Source organism: Xyrauchen texanus, chromosome 7, assembly GCF_025860055.1.
Source record: "Xyrauchen texanus isolate HMW12.3.18 chromosome 7, RBS_HiC_50CHRs, whole genome shotgun sequence".
Lineage (NCBI taxonomy): Eukaryota > Metazoa > Chordata > Actinopteri > Cypriniformes > Catostomidae > Xyrauchen > Xyrauchen texanus.
This window is the reverse complement of record NC_068282.1, coordinates 26,307,089-26,330,509: the sequence shown is the minus strand read 5'-3', so window position 1 is coordinate 26,330,509 and position 23,421 is coordinate 26,307,089. Positions and strand designations below refer to the sequence as shown.

General features: G+C 38.9%; 1 protein-coding gene across 2 annotated transcripts in view; it reads left to right on the top strand.

Annotated features, from left to right (window-relative positions):
• The window catches only part of LOC127646513 (lipoma-preferred partner homolog), a 308,283-nt gene that overhangs the window by 248,001 nt on the left and 36,861 nt on the right, over positions 1-23,421 (top strand). For both annotated transcript variants that reach the window (XM_052130234.1, XM_052130235.1), the window contains exon 7: positions 2,732-2,813. In XM_052130234.1, the coding sequence (XP_051986194.1) occupies positions 2,732-2,813 (82 nt within the window). The remainder of the gene's footprint in view (positions 1-2,731; positions 2,814-23,421) is intronic.

Here is a 23,421-nt window from a genome sequence, read left to right as displayed (position 1 = left end):
TCTTGACCTCTGGCTCCATAATTGACCCATTCCCTTACCACCAGTGCCTGAGTGTGCATTGCTTTATTTAATTGAACAGTTTTGTAGATGTGTTTGTTGGTGTGGTTTCCTATTTAACCAAATTTGCAGAGGTAAATGGTCATTGTATGATCTTTACTGGTTTTGGACTGATCAAACCTGCCATTTGGTTAAGACTCTTGCTGTTTTCATATCACTCACTCATAAATCAAATCAATAATAATTGTGAACTATATTCATGAATGGTATGATAATAGGGTACAATGGGGCTAAAGGCCCCCTGGGTTAAAAGGCACTTTTTAATAGATTTTCTCCCAAACCACTAAACCGCAACAAAAACTACAACAGCACTTTCCTTAACACCTGTAGGTCACTATACACTGTTAAATATTCCTGATCCACGAGGTCGTTTTGTGTAATGTCTAATGTTTGATTTTAAAGTAATTTGATGTAATATGTAATAATTTTTAAAACATTGCAAATATATGTAGCTTAAGACAATCCCTGACACTATCACATTTATTTTGTGACAAAATACTTATTTGTCATTTTCAGTTTTATTCAAGGTGATTAAATCGAAAGTTTTTAAATAAATGTCCATTAAGTGAAAGGATAGTTTTTGGGGTAAAGGCACACATAAAACACATTGTTTTTCTTAAGTGGGGCGAATAGATTTTTTGTGAAACATTTTCAGAGTTGGCTGACATTGACTGATCCAATCACAATGGAGATTCATTTGTTTATAGAATACTTGAGATGTTATGAAATGCCAAATGTGACTGAATTGAACAGAAAATGGTTAACCCTTTTCAAAAGTGGGGATTTTAAATTAGCATTATCTTAATTTGTTTCTCAAAAAAGCATCTTGCTATCTCAAAATTATTTGCCTAAGTTGACAAATTCTTTTGTCCCTAAATTGACACAATATCACTATACCTTTTACCCCAAACATTTTTTCTACCTTTTCTTTTTCTTTTTTTTAAAAGGACTTTTAATCAAAACAACCGTTCTTTATTATTATTATAATTTTTTCTCACACTAAATGTTTTTTCTTCAATATTCAGTTAAAGGAAATGCATTTGTTTTTTTTTTTTGTAATCTTTATACAAAAAAGCAATTTTTTCTTAAGGTGTGCCTTTAGCCGCATTTTACATTACAATAGGTTTTTGTTCTGTTTGTTGGCCATATTTAAAAATATTTGTTTAAAAAGAAGACAAGAGAATGGAAGAAGGAAAAAATAAACAATGACAACAAGAATCAACACAAGTGTACATAATGATATTGCTATTGTTATTTTTTATTTTTTTTATTTATTCATTTATTTGCAGATTATTTATCTAGAAACTCTCCTATTAAAGCTCTCATAGAAGAGGCAAAACAAGTCATTTGTACTCATTACAAATTTGTATAATTTAGTTTCAAATCCGATTGCATTATGGGTATAATAGAGTGAAGTCTGTTGGGAATTAAATTTTCAGACAACACTACAAAAAACCTTTTTATTTTCTTTATTTTACAAAAGCACAAGGTTTTGTTGTTATTGTGAGAGGGTTAAATGGACAGTTTACCCAAAACAGAAAATGTTCTCATCATTTACTTACCCTCATGCCATCCCAGATGTGTATACCTTTCTTCTGCTTTTTCTCAAATACAAATTATAGACAAATATCTAGAAGTCCATACAATGCAAGTGAATGGTGACCAGAACTCCAAAAGCTCCAAAAAGCAAATAAAGTCAGCATAAGTAATCCATATTACACCAACTAGACTCTAGTGGTGTAATCGATGTTTTCGGTTTGACCCAGTTGGTTTTGGGTGAGGAAAGACCAAAATACAACTCCTTTTTCACTGTACCTCTTGACAGCAGTCTCCTTGGCGATCATGATTTCAAGCTCGATTACACTTCCTATAGCACCATCTAGTGCTCTTCGCATGTGTCAAGCTTTAGTAGTGTAATCAAGCTTGAAATCATAATGGTGCTTAGAGACTGCAGTCGTAACATGTACGGTGAAAAATTTGATATATTTTGGTCTGCTCTCACCCAAAACCAACTGGATCGCTTCAGAAGACATTGATTAAACCAGGGTTTCTTAACCCTTTTAGAACCAAGGACCCCTTTCATGATGCCAATTACTTCGCGGAATATCAAATGCAAGCATTTATTCAGTCAAACTCAGGGGATGTTCTCAACTATATTGCAGCCCACCACATTGCAAGACCTACAAACACAACACTCAACACCTCAGCTCAGAAACGTTTGCCTATTATCGTACAGGAACAATCTTTGAAATTATTTTAATTAAAAATGAGCTGTGAAATTGTATGTTAATACAGCTGATTACGTTCATACAGATTGTCTGCTCTGCTTGTGACTGCCTTGAGAGAGTACACAGTTGTCACAGATGTCAATTTGACTTCTGAAACCTCAGCAACAGTCTGAGTTATTTGTTACACCGATAATCTTGTTAGGCTGACGATCCTTCTAATTAAGAGATGCTTGAGCACTTCCATAGAAATCTGTTGCATCATGTCATACATTTAATTAGCCTCTCGTTATCATTATCTTGTTTTCATAAACATCAACGTGATTGTTTTTGTATGATGTTTGTGATATTTGTACTCTTTGTAAAAATGTGCTTGCAAGCTAATTAGTGGGTCATTGAGATAGTGTACAGTATGTGTAACTGTGTTGGGTATCTTTGATGTGTTTTAGGGCCGTCCTGAGGAGGAGCTGGACCGCCTGACTAAGAAGATGTTGTATGACATGGACAACCCCCCCTCTCAGGAGTATTTTGGTATGTGACTAGTACACATCACATAGAGCTTGCATGAGTTTGAGGTTATATAGTTTAACCATGAGGTTAAATAATGCATCTTTACACTGAAAAGATGGCACAGAAGCTGCATCTGAAGTGGTATTTAGACTGTTTAATGCGATGAGATTAATGTTTAAAATATAAAAGGATGACTTTAGAAATATGAAGTAAATGAAAATAGGAAATTATACTTTTAAATACAACTAAATCTAATTTAAATGTAAACTAAATCATGAAATATATGCTCTATCATGACAGCAACTAAGTGTAAGTTTTTTTAATGCTGCATTTCTTTTAAACAGAAGTACCGTTGCGTCTTTACTCAGAAGTTTGAGCAGGTATCGAGCAGCTTTAAAGGAACTGTTCACCCAAAAATGACACATTTACTAACCCTCATGACATCCGAGATGTGTATGACTTTCCTCTGCTGATCACAAACAAAGATTGTTAGAAGAATATCTCAGCTCTGTATATCCTCATAGTGCAAGTGAATAGGTACCAACATTTTGAAGCTCCAAAAAGCACATAATGGTGTTTTAAAAGTAATCCATACAACTCCAGTGGGTAAATCTATATCTTTATAAGCGATATGCTAGGTGTGTGTGTGAGAAACAGATTGGGCTGCTAGCATCACCGTGACAACTGCCCAGAGTGCCACCGGCAGTTGTGCATGTGACGAAAATATATAAACTTACATAAAAGACCTTGCGAAAACTTGAAATAAAGTCCTGTGGATTCTTCATTCTAGGGACATATTGTTTTTTTTTAGAGACTTCTTGATTTTCCAATACATAGCGCAATATTGCAACAGCATATTCACAGTGCGAGAAGAAGAATTTGAAAGAAAGTTTATGCAATCTTATCTGAAAGTCAAGCTCCATTGTGCATTCGCTTCATTGAATCATCGCAGACCTAGGTTTTAATATTATATTTATGCAGTTGATAGCAGATTAATCTCTTATTCACTCACCAGCCACTTTATTAGGAACGCCTGCACATCTACTTATTCATGCGATTAAATAATCAGCCAATCCTGTGGTAGCAGTATAGTGTATAAAAACATTCAGATATGGGTCTGGAGCTTCAGCTAATGTTCACATCAACCATCGGAATGGGAAAAAAAATGTGATCTCAGTGATTTAGACTGTGGCATGATAGTTGATGCCAGACGGGCTAGTTTGAGTATTTCTGTAACTGCTGATCTCCTGGGATTTTCATGCACTACAGTCTCTAGATAAAAATAAGTAGATGTACAGGTGTACCTAATAAAGTGGCCAGTGAGTGTATATGTATGATGCGTTTGAAAATAAGTAAAAAAAAGCAAATTTTTTTCACTTTCTTAATCAATGCTTTCATCTCCCAACACGCTGCATAGATGAGAAAAATCCTCACAATTCAATGACTGGATGATTTGAATAAACAAGGTTTTGTACAATAAGGTTTTCCTTCTTAAACATTGTCAGTACATTGGTAATATCTTGCAGTGTTTATTTCTCATCATATTTTGTCAACAATGTTTGAATTGAAATTGTTTCATTATCCTGAATGATCCTGTCTTTGCTCAAACATTTTTGTCCGAAATTTCGTTGGCAAGTTTTACACCGCGTTCTGGACGTGTATTCAGTGCTGCTGAAAACATCATATCTCAAGTGAGATCCTCTCAAAAAGCAATATTAACAGAATCTGACAGTTTGGAATATTTTTGCCATTGATGTGTTCATGTCACTGACATATAAGATAGGCTGTATGGTGCAATAACAGACAGAAATGTTTAACCTATGCAAAAAAAAATATTTTTATGTCATTATGAGTATTTTTGTGATATTTTACAAAGGGTTTAATTTTTATTTTATGTTTAGTGACACACTTTTTAAAGTTTGATCCACACTAAACGTAATTTGTGCACCTCTCCTGCCCTCCAACCATAGTGCATCACCGTTCACCGGTGGTGATTGGTCCTTTACCACCGCGAAGGTAATAAATTGCCACTGCAACAGCCCTAGAAGCCCTTTTCTCCTGCCTGCCCAGTAGGTGGCGATATGCACGAAGATGTGAATAGACAAAAACAAAAGAAGGAAGTGAAAGTTAAAGTGGAGATTGATAGTAAAATAGGACTTAAATATTGATCTGTTTCTCACCTGGAGAATTATTGATTACATTTATTCTGCCTTTATGTGCTTTTGGAACTTCAAAATGTTGGTACCTATTCACTTCCATTGTGTGGACCAACAGAGCTGAAACGTTCTTCAAAAAATATTTGTTTGTGTGCAGCAGAAGAAAGACACATCTGGGATGGCATGAGGGTGAGTAAATGATGAGAGAATTTTCATTTTAAGGTGATCTTTTCCTGTAACTCAACAGCGTAAAGACGCTTTATTAGTGTGTCTGTATAGTATATGATATTTTCATGCTCTCTTGTGGATGAGCACAATCATGCATACGTTATAAAATATTTACATGGAAAATGCTTGTTTTACAGCATTTCAAAAGTCCACATTGAAATTGTAAAGATACATAAATTGAATAAGAAATGTTTCAGATTCTGCATCTGAAGGTCAATATTCAATTTTAACATTCAAATTCATGACATTGATGACCATGTAAACTTTTTAGCAAAAGATCAGTTTCCTTTTTTTGTTTCTCAATTAAATTTGGGATATCATGGATCATCAGGTTTAGAAAGACAAATATGCATTAAATTTGAAAAATGCAAAACCCCTTGAACTTTGTATGCTTTTGTGTTGCATGCACAACATTGCAGTGACATCATGTTTAAAAAGGGATGTGGTCATGCTGTCTTTTGCCTACATTAGCCTTTGCTCTGTGTCATTTACATGAGAACATGGGCAGACCTTTCTTTTTGAGAAGCAGGTGTAGGTTATTTGTTGCTTTGCAGAAGTGAGATTAACCCCTAAAAATGTGATGGGGTCTGTATTTTGCTATATTCACCCCCAGCAGTCTGACCTTCCCTTTTTTACCGTAAGTGACAGAAGACATTCCCTGAGCTTCTTACCATCAGCTCTTACTGTCAGCTTCTATTTTCACTCAGTAGTGGGGAAACTGAGCTCTGGTCTCCATATCTTCACTACTTCCTCTACTGTCTAAAGCGACAAATTTAGACCTGAAGACTTTTCTATTTTGTGTCTGATTCTCTTGTCCAGTTGCAACTCTTTAATTCTGACTCTTGCTGACTGTCCCTGTTTCAGAATACTTTATTTTAAATGCTGTTTTGCTAAAGCATGAATACTAATATCAAAAAGCAATGACAGAAAAAGCTTGTTAGGTAATAAAAAATATATATATATATATATATATATATATATATATATATATATATATATATATATATATATATATATATATATATTAATTAATTATTATTTATATTTAAAAAAATTAAATAATAATTAGTTGTTCTTGCTCTCTATGGGCACGTGGCAAGTTGTGTTTGGATCGCGGAGAGTAGCATAAGCCTCTCGTGCTGGGAGTCTCTGTGGTGTCATGCACAATGAGCCATGTGATAAGATGCACAGATTGACGGTCTCAGAAGTAACCGCGACACCACGAGGACTTACTATTTAGTGGGAATTGGGCATTCCAAATTGGAGAGATTAAACTAAATCTGGTTTACAGTCAGGCACTTACAATGGAAGTGAACGGGGACAAACAGTAAATGTTAAAATATTATTTTTTTTCAAAAGTAAAGCAACAAAACATAAACAAAATTTATGTTAACATGATTTTAGTGTGGAAAAAGCACTTACTAACCTTTTCTGAGTAAAGTTATAGCCAATTCTACAACGTCATTGCCATGAGAACGTTACAGCTCAAATAATACATGAGTTTTAAAGGAATAATTAATGTAAGTGCTCTTATAATATTATTAACTTAACATCGCTGCCTTTAAACCCTCCAAAAATTGTCCTCATTCACTTCCATTGTTAATGCCTCACTGTAACCCAAAGCTTTTTGTATTTTTTTTTTAAAGAAAAGTAAATATTTTGTTGTTGTTGTGGTAATCAACATTATGCCACAAATACTGTCGATTGAGCTTAAATTGTATTTAAATATTTCTTTAATTAACACTTTAATGACATAAACTAATGATGTTTACCCAGTACCTGTAGAAATGTAAATATACGTAGAGTAAAATGAACACTGTAAAACAAAGTGTGATCAAAGAACCATTCTCTTTCTCTCCCACCTTTTTAAGTGTTTTTTTTTTTTTTTTGCACCATCAGCTGATATTCCCTCATTCAAACACTATACATGTGAAAGCTTAATCTCACGACCCTCACCATAACAAAATACCTTTTAACAGTCTCCTTGAAGCCAGAAGCATTTCTTATGCATGAAAATAAAAGCATATATAGCTGTCACATTGTGCGGTCACTGGCACATACATATATGCACAGTGTTTGCAAACTGTATTAATGGTTGAGGGAGGTTGAATGCAGGCTAGTCAGCCTGTAAATGGGTCTGCTGTCAGCCAGGCATGCCCAGTCACTGAGAATGTCACACACAGCTACGGCATCTGACCAAGAGCACTGAACTCCTGTTATTAAAGAGAGGGACTAAAAGGGAAATGAAGTTGAATGGTGTGATGAGGTTAAAGAAAGTAAAAGAGAGAGAGAGAGAGAGAGACCGCATTGTATCTGAAGATTAAATACATGGTTTTTTGCTTACGTCTGTTAGCTTTGAGACCATCTACAGTATATGCTAGTGTACTCCAAACAGTTGACAAAACAAACTTTTATTAGATCATATGAATTTAAAATTAACTGTCTTTCTCCTCTTGCTAAATGGACCAATGCTATTGATTATTTAAATATCTTTTCAGGGGCATATAAAATTTTTGTCCAATAAAACGCTCTCTAGAATGAAAATGCCTCTAATACCACCTGCCACCAAATAGCAATAGCAAGTAACTAATATTAAAATATTTGGGCTATTTACAAAGGCACAAAATATTAGATAGCCTACAGTATATCCTACCCCAACCTACATTATTAGTAAATACATCAGTAAAGAAAAGAAAATTGTGTTCGTCAAGTCATTTCATGAGAGCTTTAAAGCAAAAACAAAAACTTATCACACATGCAATGTTACTGTGGACAGGCACAAATCTGTAACTACACATTTAGTAAAAATTTAATTAAAGGGATAGTTCACCTAAAAATAAAAATGATCTCATCATTTAATTACCCTCATGCCATCCCAGATGTGTATGACTTTCTTCTGCTTAACACAAATGAAGATTTTAGGAAGTGAAAGTTGAGATTTATAGTCACAAATTTACTTAAATATTGATCTGTTTCTTACCCACGCCTATTATATCACTTTTAAAAATATGTATTTAACCACTGGAGTCTTATGAATTATACCTTTATGATGCTTTTAGGACCTTCAGATTTCTGGCCACCATTCACTTTGCATTGAAAGGACCAACAGAGCTGAGATATTCTTCTAAAAATCTTTGTTTGTGTTCTGCATAAGAAAGAAAGTCATTCACATCTGGAATGAGAGAATTAAATTTTTTTGGTAAACTCACCCTTTAATTATGACCCAAAATGGTTCATTTTGACAATGATCTGTCTAGTGAAAGACTGGTTTGATTCAGCTACAGTATGCATAGATAAAGAGAACAGAGAGGATGAAAGTAACTACAGATTCCACCCTAAAACCAACTAACTAATTTTGAAGCCATTTTTCCCAGGTTCACTGTTGGTGTAGTTGCTGCGTTTTACCTTTGTAGGGCAGAATGTATTAGCCCACATATAAGAATGAGATCATGAGTCCATATCGCTTGATGTATCTTTTTATTTCTTACCTCTTCCTTTGCTTCCTTTTTTTCCTCATGTGTCTCCCTCCTGTAAGATTACGCTTATGATCCTGCAGGATGTCATCCAGAACTCCTCTGAAGATCAGGGCTGAAAGATGAGAAACTCTTTGAGTATTAGAAACTCTGTACTATTACTATCCATCGGATTGCTTGTTTAAGGCCTCCTTCCCTTTAAAAAGGCCAGGATAGGGGAATGGGGGTAGAAAGGGAGCTTTGAGTGACTGCCGAAGTGGAACCCCAAAGCTAATAATTAACTAAATTAAGCAGAGTCAAAGCCATGATCTTTCCTGTCTGGACACTTAGTACTACTACAATTGGGAATATTATAGTTTGAACTGCTAGAACAGAGGACTTGGGTTCTCCAGAGACAGGCACGATTCAGTTTTCTTTGTCTCTTATCCTGTTCTCTGAGAGTGAATACAACAGCCCTTAAGTGTGAGATAAAATGAGACAAGATGCATTAGTGCAATTATTAGCAAAGATTGGATACATGGTAATGTAGTGGTACACTATGCTAGAACATAAGTCTTCATAAAGACAAGGCATAATAGTTTTTACAGTTGGCTGGATTCATCACAGTTCATGCCAGCACACACATTACTTCCTCCCTTTTTTACATGGTATTTTCATTTCTAAAGAGCACAAGCGGGACGCAGATCTGAATAATGCAGACTTTGAGGCACACTTTATGTTCCTTTTAAGTATAATTCCACCAAAAACCCTCAAAAATGTATTGATTAATTAATATTTTTAGCTCACTTTACTATGCAAGAGATCCTGTTCTTTTTTGTGCTTGAGAGACTGAATTTGAGTAACTTATTAGGGAACTCACAAAAGAGTTTAGATGAGGAGAAATTCCTTAGTTCCAAAGTTTGTCTCTCCAAAAAACGTCTTTCTCTCCAAAAAACGTCTGTGGTGCATAAATTTGTCAGATCAATCTTCAAACATTTTTCAAAAATCAGTTGAAAGATTTTGAAGGTCCATGACTAACGGTGAACCAAAACGTTTCTCTTTTTGTGCTATGATATGAAGTTGAGTATTGATGCATTTTCTCGGAGAAAAGTCAGCTGGAGAGGCACACATAATGTATAATACATCTTGCAATAAAAACTTAATGAAGAATCTTGGAAGAGTTTGGGATTTTTTGAACCGATATTGTACAGGGCCGAGACCCCAGACATTGGACTGTTGTAAATGGATCAAGTCAAGTGTGTTCAAACACAGATATAAACACTTCTGATAAAGGCTATACAGAGGCTCATAGTGCATTAATGGAACTTTCTATCAGAGAGTGTTGTTCATTGTCCTAGATACTCTGGTTTAGCATTTGCATATTACTCACTTGCCCTTAGCGAAGTCTCTGCAGAGTGAGAAAACGTGGGAATTGTGGGATGTTAAAGTGCTGTAACCCTAAAACAGGTCATGAACTGCATTGGCTCTCTTCTGCCTCATGATGTTTTAATGTGCATGCCAACATGACAGCTTCTGCAGAACACTTCTCGCAAACCCATTAAAGTCGTAACTACAAGAAAGCACAGTTGCTCTATGCTGTTGGCTTCAGATTTCTCTTGTTTTAGGTCAAGTTATCCACTGTTCTTTAAGGGACTTTTACAATTGCACTTACAATTTGTAACAAAGATAAAGATTTCTAAGGATGAAAGTCTGATAAAAGTCCTATATGTAGCCAAAACATCTTGTTTTTAACAAGTTGAAATTCTTTTGAGGCTGTTGCACATCATCACTGACCTCCAAAGCCTACAGCGCTGCCAGGCAGGCCGCTTCCGCCCTGCATGCCATGGCTCTCCTGCAGGTCCATCAAGCCAAGGCACTTACAGATCTGCACCTGGGTAGTCCCGATCCCGATGTGCTGCAGGAACTGCGCTCTGCCACCGACCTTGCTCTCAGAGCCATGAAGGTCACAGCTCAGGCACTCAGGTGGGCGATGGCCACCCTCGTGGTCCAGGAGCACCACCTTTGGCTGAACATGGTCGAGATGCACGTTGACAAGGCTAAATTTCCTCTTCGGCAACACCGTCGACGACTTCACCCAGCATTTCTCGCCAGTGAAGAAGCGTCGAGCACCTCGAGGCGGCGTACGCCCCCCGTCTCCAGGACCCATTCCCGGACCAGGAAAGCTCTGATGCGCTCCTGAGACGGCCAACCCAGGCAGTCGGATATTCGCTCTGGAGATGATACCAAGACCACTCCATCCCCCCTGTTTCGACAGTCACGTAACACGTTCAGTGCATGGCGCTTTTTTATGGACCACAACGTCGAGTGAGTGACAGAAGGGGAATGTCATGGTTACTGTCGTAACCTCCATTCCCCTGACTGTGGGTGGTCTGTGGCCGTGCCGTCTAAGGCTGAGACTAGTCTATCCCTGCCCACCAGTGGGTCAGGAATTGGATGGTAATCATGACCTTATTAGCACCTGCTGGCAGATACCGGAACTACACCTTTTGCTGCCGAAAAGCATATTCCCCTCTGACAGCCATTTAAATTAGTGATATGCCATGGTGGTTGACTAATCAAATAGTTGTCCAACAACTGACTAGTCGATTACTGGGGTCAAGTACTAACATAATTTTTTGTGGTGGTGGTTTTAATGTTTGACGCAATTCTAATATTAATTGAGAGACACAACGTCTTGGAGAGAGTTTTTGTGCGATTCTAGCTTGATGTTTTAATAGTCAGCACATAAAAAACCTCTGCAAGAACTTTAGTCTCTTTAATGCTTTAAGTTTTGTTAATTTGTGCACCACTGCTGTTACAACCATCAAAGCCCTGCATTAATGATCTATTAAAAGACGATCGCTGTCAGAGTTTAAATCCACTGCTGTGAGACATGTTCCCGTATTTCAGGTGGAGAGTTAAAATTATTTTGCTGAAAAGTTTAAATTGCTTGGTGTAGTGAACTAGATGTATACCCATATTATCATGCAGAGGATTACCTTGAGACTCCCAAGCTCTCTGTTTACTTTGAAGCATGTCATTCTGTGTTTAGGATGTTCATGAGAGGTTTTGTGCTGCTCTGCATTGAAGCCTTTCTTATTTTTACCTTTTTTACTAATCGTGCAGTATGATGTAATTGTTATGTAGCCTATTTATTTATTGCATAACCATTAGTTCACATATTGAAATGCTGTGCTTTATCCCACATATCCTTCTGAAACACATCTGGTCGGGGTCATGTGTTCATAACGGAGCCTTTATTGTACATTATTATTGTTAACTTATTATTGTGTGACTGACTAGCCAATTATGAAAATTGGTAGTTTTGGACAACACTAATTTAAATGTAAACGTTAAATTTTTTCATGCAACATGTAAAACTGGAATTTGTTTATATTATAGCTTTATATAGATGTTTTACCAGTAACAAAAATGTTTTAGAGGGTTCTTAAAAGCATGAAATGGACATATATTTCCCTATCTGTTGCTATTGATGCCTGTGAGTTGCCATAAGCAAAGATGATAGCCTTCAGATCAAGCACTTTTGGGGCATCTGGCACCAGCCAAGCAAATGCCATAGAGATGTATGGGGATGTTAATGGATAGCTATCTCCAGGTATATTGCAACTGCTGATGGTACTTGAATATTATAGGGATCTTTGAGAGGCTGATGCAGAACTGGATTCATCTCACCTGGATCTACATCAATTTGCAAATTTACCAGACACACATAAGTATTGGTTGGGTGTATTGGTTTCTTTCTTGCCTTTTATTCTGGTATGCACTGCTGATGTTTCAGCTCTCCACCAAGGCACACTGCTTTCTAGTCTAAGAGCAAAGTGTGGCATGCCAGTTAAATCTGTCTGTTTTCTCTCACTCTGTCTCTTTGTCTTTGTCTAGCACTCTTTCTCCTGTTCGTACCTCAAATGGTCTTTGAGGGCCTGTTTTGTGCAGTAGTTTGTGTGAGGTGAGATCATGTCACATAAACCTTCACTGTTGGAGAGCACGGTTCGGCAATTGTACCTTGTTGCGACAGCTCCATTGAGGCTTGCAAGATTGGGTGAATTGCAGGCTGGGTTCAAGAAGCTTGAGGGCTTACAGTGAATCATGTTGCTAGATTTCATTCTTGGGTGAGTGTTTGACCCCAAGAAAGAATGGTTTGTGCCAAACAAACACCGAAGTCTGGGCCTTAGATGGCTGCTTCGGTGTGGAGCTCTCTTGCATTTTTGTTATTTTTGTTTGTTTGTCATGTTTTTTTGTCACTCTTTCCCAATCATGTTTACTTACCAAGCAAACAGGTCTGTGGATGATTCTGTCAACATGGGACTTTATTATATCCTGCAACACTTCGACAGACCTGGGAATTATGCAAGGATCCTATTTGTGGACTTCAGTTTAGCCTTCAAGACCAACCAAACTGACCCAGCTCTCCATCCCCACCCCAATCTGTCGATGGATCACCAGCGTTTTGACAGATAGGCAGCAGCTAGTGAGACTGGGGATACTCACATGCATGACCCTCACTATTAGCACTGGTGCTCTTTAGGGATGCATTCTCTCTCCACTGCTCTTATCCCTGTACAACGAATGACTGCACTGCAAAGGACCCCACTGTCAAGCTCCTTAAGTTTGCAGACAACACCACTGTCATCAGCCTTATCTGTGATGCTGACAAGTCTGCATACAGATGGGAGGTTGATCAGCTGGCTGTCTGGTGCGGTCACAACCTTGAGTTGAATACGCTCAAAACAATGGTTATGATAGTGGAATTCAGGAGACTGTTGAGAGGATTCTTGGTGCCCCCTGCCCACCCTTCAAAACCTGTACATCTCCAGAGTGAGGAAATGTGCAGGTAGAATCACTCTGGACCTGCCCACTCCCTCTTTGAACTGTTGCCCTCTAGCCAGCGCTACAGAGCACTGAGTGCCAGGACATCCAGGCACAAGAACAGTTTCTACACTAAGGCCATTTTCCACATGTAAATTTAAACTGCCTCAGGACTTCACCATAGTGCAATAATGTAAATAAATATCATATAGCATATGTAAATTCACTCTGATTTAATTCAATAACTGTACATACCCCTACCTTGCACATTCATTACCACTTGCATGTACATTCTGTTATATGTCCTATTATTTGTGTCTATTTATACTCTTACCTTGTTTTATATTCTGTGTCTCACTGTAATGTTCTGTGTGCACTTGTTTCTCCTATCACCACAAAAAATTCCTTGTGTACGTGAGAACACTTGGCAATAAAGCTCATTCTGATTCTGATTCTGACATTCTCACACCTCCCCCCTCCAACCCTTTTTCCTCCCTATTAGTCTCTTTCACTCTCTCCCCTTTTCTATTCACTCACCCTATTTACACCCTGGCACCCATCCATGTCACTGCTTCCAAAGTATTTCGATAACATGTAACCCATACCACCCATCCCCCCAACTCCTTACCCTCTTTCTTATCTGCACGCTGCCCTGCAGGCCTGACACACTGAGAGGTAATGCTTTGTGGCACCCCCCGGCCCCCATTTTACATGACATGGGAATGAGATTACAGGGGGTTATGGGTAGGGGGCATTGAGAGATTGAAGCACATTGATGACACCCATTCCTTTTGTCATCTCAAGGCAAACCAAAGCTGTACAGATGAATGGAATGCCTTTTGAATGAATACATACAGACAACTGAGAGCAATGAGAGAAAGCACAGTAAGAGTGGGGAAAAAAGGCCAGGAATTTCAAATTGTGAAATAAAAAGGAACAGAGTCTAATTTGGGGCTTTTAACGCAGCAGTAGCTGGCAGTCATATTCTTAATGTGTTGTGACTATATATGCCGTTAAACACTCAGTGACCTATAATGTTTGTTTGTGGCCATAATAAAGTATAAACATTTAGCATGACTTTGTACCTTTTTTTTTGGTCTCTGCGTGGAGCCTGTCACAACAAATTTATTTTTCCCTCAAGCTTTTGTGTGGGGGAGTCTGTGTTTGGTAACATTGCTCTGTAATACATTTGTGAATTAGAGCAGCATAATTTCTTGGAGCAGAATTTGCTGTTGAAACAGATGTTTTTTAAATCATCTAATTTTTTTACTCCAGCTTGCAGGAATTGTGTTGTTTGCCATTGTTCCTAAAAAAACAAGACGAATTCCATCTGTGGGAATCCATTGCACTGTGTTGCATTACTGCTACTATTTCCGGCTAATAAATACTCAGTTTTTTATACCACAAAATATTCTTTCTGAAGAAACAAAGTTCTCGCAACCCCAGAATATGTGTTGTGGATCTGTACTGTTTATTTGTTTACATGCATGTTGTCGTGATACGCTTTGTCTTCCAGTACTGAGAAGGCTGCTTTTTTTCCTCTCCTTAAAGAATCACACCTTCTTTTCTCTCACCAAGTGAGAAAAGTTTGTCCTTCCACAAAAAAGTTATTTGCATTCCCTCTTTACACACACGATCTTTGATTTCCGGCAATGTAAGATCAAAATTGCTGCTCACGCTCGCGCCGCCTTTTATTCGCCCCTCTGTATCGCAGCGTGAAAAAACAAAGAATGGCGAGATGGAGATGTGCAGGAAATCTTAGCAGGCCTGCCACTCAAATCATCCACCATCGCCAAACAACGGCATCTGCCTGCCACCACAAATACATTAGAAATCAATTATTTATGGAGGGCAGTCAAGAACTCTTTAATCTTCTCCTTTTATCCAATTAAAATGCCTAACAACTTGAGTGTGTTGTGAGCAACACACTCAATCTCTTTCTTCTTCCCTCATTCCTCCATTATTATTTGAAAGAATGGAGGCTTCAGAGGGACGGTGGAGACATTTCTCAAGAAGAGAAAGTGTATAAAGTGTAAATGAACTCTTCCACTCCTACCCCTTCTTGTTACAAAGGAACAATTTGAAGTTTTAATATGAAGACTTGCCTTCCATTCCCAGAGCAGGGGACACAAGGGATAGCGAGGTCTCTTTCATGAGCTCTCTCTGCCCAGTGTTTAGGAGGAGGATTCAAAATCAGTTGAACTGGATAGAGATGTATATATTCCCCTTTTATTATTCTGGAATATGGTTGCAGCCTTTTATCGCAAATATGTTAATGATGTGAACCAGAATTAATAATGTTAGACAGATTTGACATTGTTGCTTTTTTCTTTTCTTTTTTTAATCACAAAATGCAAAATAGATTACTCTGGAGCATTATAAATATCAATGTCGTCAGACTTCATGTAAGGTAATGTATCTGCTATTTTATGTGATAAAAGGGATAGTTCACCCAAAAATGTTAATGATCTCATCATTTATTCACCTTCATGCCATCCCAGATGTGAGACTTTCTTTCTTTTGCTGAACACAAACTTAAGATTTTTAGAAATATTTTTCAGCTCTGTAGGTCCATACAATGCAATAGTGACCTGAATTTTGAAGGTCCAAAAAGCATATAAAGGCAGCATAAAAGTAGTCCATAAGACTCCAGTGATTAAATCCAAATCTTCAGAAGCGATATGATAGGTTTGGGTGAGAAACAGATCAAAACGTTATTCTTTTTTTTATCATAAATCTCCACTTTTAATTTCACTTTCACATTCTTCTTCTTTTGTTTTTGGTGATTCCCATTCTTTGTGCATATCGCCACCTACTGGGCAGGGAGGAGAATTTAAATAAAAAAGGGACTTGTATATTGATTGGTTTCTGACTCACATCTATCATATCGCTTGTGAAGACATGGATTTAACCACTGGAGTCTTCGGGATTACTTTTATGCTGTCTTTATATGTTTTTTGAACCTTCAAAGTTCTGTTCACCTTTCACTTGCATTGTATGGACCTACAGAGCTGAGATATTCTTTTGAAAATCTTCACGTGTGTACAGCAGAGGAAACGTCATACACATCTGAAATAGCATAAGGATGAGTAAATTTCTGTTTGAATGAGCATCCTGACCAGCCGACACAGCAACATTGGCTCAAACAGGGGTATGAGTTTGGGGTGGGACTCTATGTTGTTCTGATTAATAGAAATGGGGGAAGTGTTTGTAAAACCTGTTTGAAAAACAGTAATTATTTTTGCAGCACTGTTTGATGACGTTAGTGGCGCTGAAATTAACCCTTTTCACATGTGCACATTTGCGAAGCGGATGTTGTCATAGTTGGATAAACTTGAATGGTGGTGAATGGGGACAACAGCAAATTTTATATTTATATTAACAGCAAAAGAAAAAACAACTGTTATGCTTTCCCAGCTTTGCAAAAGAATCTAAAAATAGAGGGTGCAGTATAACAGCAGTAAGAAGAGAGAAACAGGACAAATTTTCTGTCACTCCCTCAGCAGGTGTGTAGGAAAACTCATCGAAGTTGTGTTAACTTATTATTTCCAGAGTAATGTAATACAAATTAAAATTTTATAAATGTACATTAAATATTTTTAAAACCGGAAATGTTTGCTACTTTTACATTGTTAAAGAAGGCGGAAAGGCGTCATAAAAGGTCTGTGAAAAGGGTCCATGACACATTTTACCACTCAAGTAGGTGTTACAAGATTATTGCATTTGTGAGGCAAATAGTGACCTGCACTTGTGCAGCTACAGAGTGCCTGATGATAAAAATGTGTTGATATTTTTAAACTTAATATTTTTTTACTTATTTAAGTATTTTTCTATGCTCTCCAGCCAGATAGAGATAGTGAGTCACCAGTGATTTTGTAGCTACAAATGAGTAATTTATCAAAGAATAATTAGGGCCCACAATTACAGAGACAGTTATGAACATGTGAATTGCTGATCTGCTGCCTGCACTCATTAGGTTTTACATAAGAGCATATTTGGATGTGACTTTGTTTGACTGTGTGTGGGTCTCTGGAGGAATTTTTGTTGCTGCTTATATAATTTATGTAGGGTGCGTCCTAGTCTAGTATTCCCTACTGACTCCAACTTTGAGAGAAATATCACACAACTAGGGATGGGAATTGTAAGAATAATATATATATATATATATACAGACACACACACACACACACACACAGTTGCAATAAAAATTATCCAAACCCCTGACCAGCTATACGTTCTGGTGATTGGAATTAAAACACATCAACTAAACCTCAATAAACAAAGCAAGTTTTTAATACACATTTGAGTGATTCTGAGAACAAAGAGTTCAGTTTACCCACATTTTTAAATACAAAATAACAAATTCTCTCCACAAATGTCATATCAAAAATATTCAACCCCCAAAGTCAATCATTTGTGGAGCATCCTTTACCCTCAATAACATCAAATAAATGTTCCAGTTGTGTTCTCAGGCTTCGGACACCTCTCTAATCAAATCTTTACACATTTATCATGAGCAAAAGCTTCCAGCTCATTGACATTCTTTGGTTTCTGTGCTTCCTTGAAATCCCAACAAAAATTTTCAATGGGATTTTAATGATGAACTGAAAGGGCCATTCAAGGACATTCCACGACACAAATTTACACACTGAAGGCATCACATTTTTGCCAAAACGTCTGTTTCATTCAGGATTTTTCTGAGGAGCCGGAAATGGTCCGGTCACAACAATGGCTCGGCTCAGCGACGTGGCCGGGAGGACACAACGTCTCATTCCCTCCATCAGGGAACGGAGGTTACATCCGTAACCTAGACGTCCCGTCTGTCGCTCACTTCCCCAATGCCCCATAGGAAACCCTTATAGTTACCCTAGACAGGGGAACAAGGCGACGCTTGCCAACATGGGAATGGGCCAAGCCTAGCCGGGCTCTTTTCTCTCTATGTTTCTCGCTTAGAGCAAAACGGCTGAGGCCCTTACACGCATCGTGGGAAGGGGGTCTTACCCAGTTTCCTATTCTTTCAGGGGGCAGATACCCTGCATAGACCACACCTGCCCAGAGAGGGGGAGCTAAAAGTGGCGAAATACACCACATGGGCTTTTAAGGTCACATGTGGGAAGTGGCGCGGTGGTAGATCCCGCCTCTTCGGAGGGAGGAGTTGCTACAGATATGGCGACCGGGGGGCAACGGGAACTGCACAAAGGAGACGCGGGTCCACTTGTAAGGAGACCGTACTGCGGAAAATACACACAGGCGGAACATCCATGTAGGAGCCTTAATCTACACGGTAGATTTGAGTACCCGCAGTGGATTGGGTCAGCGAATTCCTCCGCCGAATTGCGGACCCACAGGGCTAGGGAGGAGTCATCCAGGGAGCCGAGTGAGCGGGCTCTCCTTGGAGAAAAAGTGCACAGTATTACCTCAGCCGAGGGAAAAGACGCTAGGTGCAAGTGATTCAACCAGTCAATCCGTCAGCATGTTACCGAGTTCTACCGGCTCGGACCTGAGAAAACACTGGACGAGACTGACTCTACCCTGAGATTGTAGAATCTCGCAAAGGTATTAGGTGTTGTCCAACACGCTGCTCTGCGTATGTCTGCCAGGGAGATGCCTCTGGCCAGTGCCCATGAGGACGCAACACTCCTTGTTGAGTGTGCTCGGACCCGCAAGGGGGGTACACGGCCTGGGTGCGATAGGCCATTGAAATGGCGTCCACCACCCAATGGGAGAGCCTCTGTTTGGAGACAGCATTCTTTTTCCGCTGTCCATCGAAGCAGACAAAGAGCTGCTCAGAGCGTCTAAACTCTGCATCTAAACTTGCTGTCTACTGCGTCGTGGTGGGCTGCGATAACAGCTACATACACCTTCAAGGTGGACGGGGACAGCCTCCCCTCCAATCTCTCCTGCATAAATGAGAGCACTGACCTGACTGCGCAACTTTGTGGGTCTTCGCCCCGAGAAGAACACCAATTTGTGAACAAGCACCACCTTAGGGCGTAAAGTTGCCTGGTGGAAGGGGCTCTCGCTTGGTTGATCGTGTCTACGACTGTAGGTGGTTGATCAGCTAGCTCTTCCACATCCCATCAAGGGGCCAGACGTGGAGGTTCCAGAGGTCTGGGTGTGGATGCCAGAGCGTGCCCCGTCCCTGAGAAAGAAGGTGTTTCCTCAGGGGAGTTTGCCAGGTAGGGGCTGTCGCGAGGAGTATGAGGTCCGAGAACCAAGCCTGGGTGGGCCAATAGGGAGCCACCAGAGTGACTTTTCGTCCTCCTTGACCTTGCATAGCACATGTGCAAGAAGGCTCACTGGGGGAAATGCGTACTTGGGCAGCCCCATGGGCCAGCTGTGTGCCAGTGCATCTTCTCCAAAGGGAGGCTCATTTCGGGCATACCAGAGCGGGCAGTGGGAGGTCTCTCGGGAGGCGAACAGTTCCCAAATCAGCTGGAATGACTGGGGGTGAAGCCTCCACTGTCCGCTGGGCAAGCGTTGTCATGACAGCACGTCCGCTACCACATTGAGGTTGCTGGGGATGTGAGTGGCACACAGCGACTTAAGTCGCTCCAAAGGAGGAGACTACCGGCAAGTTGTGACATTTGGCGGGAGCGTACGCCGTCTTGGCGATTTATGTACGCTACCGCGGTGGTGCTGTCTGATTTGATCAAGATGTGTTTTTTCCCTGAACTAGCGGCAGAAACTTCCGCAGGGCAAAGAAAACAGTCAGCAACTCCAGACAGTTGATGTGCCAGCGCAGGGGGGCCCCTTTCCAACGGCCCGCAGCTGCGTGCCCGTTGCACACGGTGCGTGTCACGGCGCCATGCTCGTCTCAGGACTCGAGTCTGTAGCCAGTGCTGAAGCTGTCTCATATTCATCAACCCCAGCAGCGTGACTGCCGCAGAGGATGCCATATGCCCCAGGAACTTCTGGAAAAGTTTGAAAGGGACCGTTGTGCCTGGCCTGAAGGTGACGAGGCATTTCAGCACCGACTGCCCGCGAGATAATCAAGTCGTGTTTTCACACCAAAACCTAATGTATGCCTCCGTAAGGCTTGGAATAGGGCAGTAAGTCACATAGGCTACTTTTATGATACTTTTGCATCCTTTTTTAAGCTTGAAAGTGAATCCCTATCCACTGCCATTGTATAAAAAAAAACTGACCAAGATAATTAATACAAAATTTCTCCTACTATGTTACGCAGAAGAAAGAAAGTCATACGGGTTTGTAACAAAATAAGAGTGAGTAAATTATGACAGAATTTTTCATTCTTATTCCATTTTTCCACTTCCAGTTCCTTAACCATTCTAAAATATTATTTTAGTACTTTTGAGGGAGCTGATTTGTAACTTACTGATTTTTGAGTCTTTTTGATGGATTAATTAAAAAGAACCAGCTCATAGGAGTCATTTGTTTGTGAGTTGTTCTATACTGGTCGTGCTTTGTATGCTTTTTGTTGCATGCAATCAGCAAGGACAATCCAGTTGAAAAATGCATTGTCTATTTAGTGTCTTTGTATTATTTTGCGGCACCCACTCAAGTATTTCTGTCTCATCTCATTCAAATCATTTAACAATTACTTTAAAGGTGCTCTGAGTAAATTGTTGCTCATTAAAAAATGTTTTACCCCTATATAAATAAATGGTACTTTTGACAAAGATGTTTATCCTTGTGGCATGGGGGCATGGTCATGTGTCTGTCTTCGGGAGAGGGGTAAGGTTCGTCACCTGGGTTATGATTATTCTAACACCTGTCTCTCCTTAGTGATGGTGGAGGGACACCTGAGTGTCTGAGTGTGAGAGAGAGTGCAACACGAGTGGTGTGCAGCGAGACTGAAAATTTGACAGTGCTGAATAATCTAAAGAGTGTAAACTGAGGAAAAAATAAACACTGACCTAGAATCTGTTTTGGCCACTGTGATAGTTCTGAGATTGTGGGCAATGGAGGAGTCAGGAGGCAGCGAAACAGATTCAAGGTCAGTGTTTATTTTTTCCTCGTGTTTATTTATTTCCTCTTCTTCCACATTTGCAGTAACTTAAAAATCACTCTATGACAATGGGAGGAAAAATACCATTATAAATTAGATCATAAATACAATTGTAAATATAAACATAATGATAATAATTGAAAAATAAGCCATGACCTTTAGATAGTTAAACTCAATCTCATAATGATTTTTTAGTTTTTCTTAAAATAGTTACAATAGTGATTGTCAGGGACTTAATTTAATGTTTCACTATATTTTAAGAGTTTGGACATAAATTTTATAACTACCTGCTTGTGGAATCTCCAAACTACAAATGCAGGAACTGAGATAAGATTTGGTATTTAAACATATTAGCGGAATTAACAATTTCTCCGGAAAATAGCAAATTGCTCTTTGCACATTTCGGTTAAATACAATACACGCACAGGTTGCACACCTACACCCATAGCAGCGTAAACACTCACATCCACGCCCACTTGCACTTTGTGCTGGCATGAAAATTGCACTTAGAATTAGCGCTGTCATTGGATAAGACGTTGCACATGGTCATAGCGCGTAGCGCTGCGCTTTGCACACATGAAAATAGAGCCCTATTACACTAAAATCATGTTAACACACATATTGTTTGTTTTGTGGCAATACTATTTTACAATTTATAAGTATTTTAACGTTTACAAGTGCCTCACTGGAACCCAGATTTGTGCATTTTTTAAAGAAAAGGTGGGGAAAGTCAAAATACATTGTGGTAATGCTTTCGATTGAGCTTAACTTGTATTGAACCCAGAATATTCCTTCAATCTTGGTAAAACACCTATTATCGGACACTTTTACTCACAGAATAAATGAGTCATGGCTGACTGCACATTTCGATGGTCAACCCGGTCTCATGACAAGTTGTTACATTAGTACTAGATGAAAAAATCTAAAACATTGTGTAGTCCTCTCATACAAAACACAAACAGCTTCACTCGCATAGAGAAAAATAAACAAACCAATGAACACTGTTATGATTTTTTCTCAAGTTTACCCAAGCCTAACCATAAAGTCCAAACCCTTACCCAAACCCTAAACCTAACCGATTTTAATAGAACAAAACTTTTACCCCAGAAGAAAGAAAACATTGAGGTTTGAAATGAGATGAGGGAAGCATATTACTGGTTATTGACCTACATTTTTCATTTACATTGCATAAATAAATATAGAATGAGTAAAAACATTTGATGCCTGCATTGCATCGATTTAAACTCTGTTGGTTAATTGCTTGTTCTCTATGGGAATAGGTTGTACCTTTTCATACAAGCCAAGTTGTTCGATATCTTGCAATTTTGCACTCTCTGACCAACTATTATGAGTTATCATGAGACTATGTTGTAATGACTGTCTGCGATTGATGCTGCATCCAGGCTGCTAGTTGTCCATATAATTCGAAGTCAACTGCTATATTGGTCAGATAAACATAAACAAAAAGTTACTGAATGCACCTTTAATTCAACTAATGGGCTACTCAGATGTTGCTCTGCTGCCTACAGTATCAATCATAATGCTTTCTTGTTTTCTACCCATTCATCGACTTCAAGTGAATGGGTATCTCAGTGTGTTAATCTGCAAACATGAGGAGAATTATCTTTAAAACTGTTGAGAAGAGGTGCTCATATTCAGCTCAACTTTGATATCTAATCTGAAGGGCGGAAAAGTTCAGTCTGGTTTGTTGACAGCTTCAGCATTGAAAATGGGAGCGTCTGATATTCCGCCTGCAAACTGCCTCGCCTTTTGTCTGTGACAAGCTTGAACTCCAGCTCTCATTGCAGACAGAGAGTCTATCATTTTTAAAAACAGGCTTAAATGAAGCACAAAAGAAGAGACAAGAACAAAAAAAATCAGGAACTACAGAACTAAAGTTAAGTAAATTAATTCACAATATCTCACATTCTCTCTTTTTTTAAGATTGTATCTGTTCTCAGATGTGTAAAAGGAAAACACCACAAGATATGGCT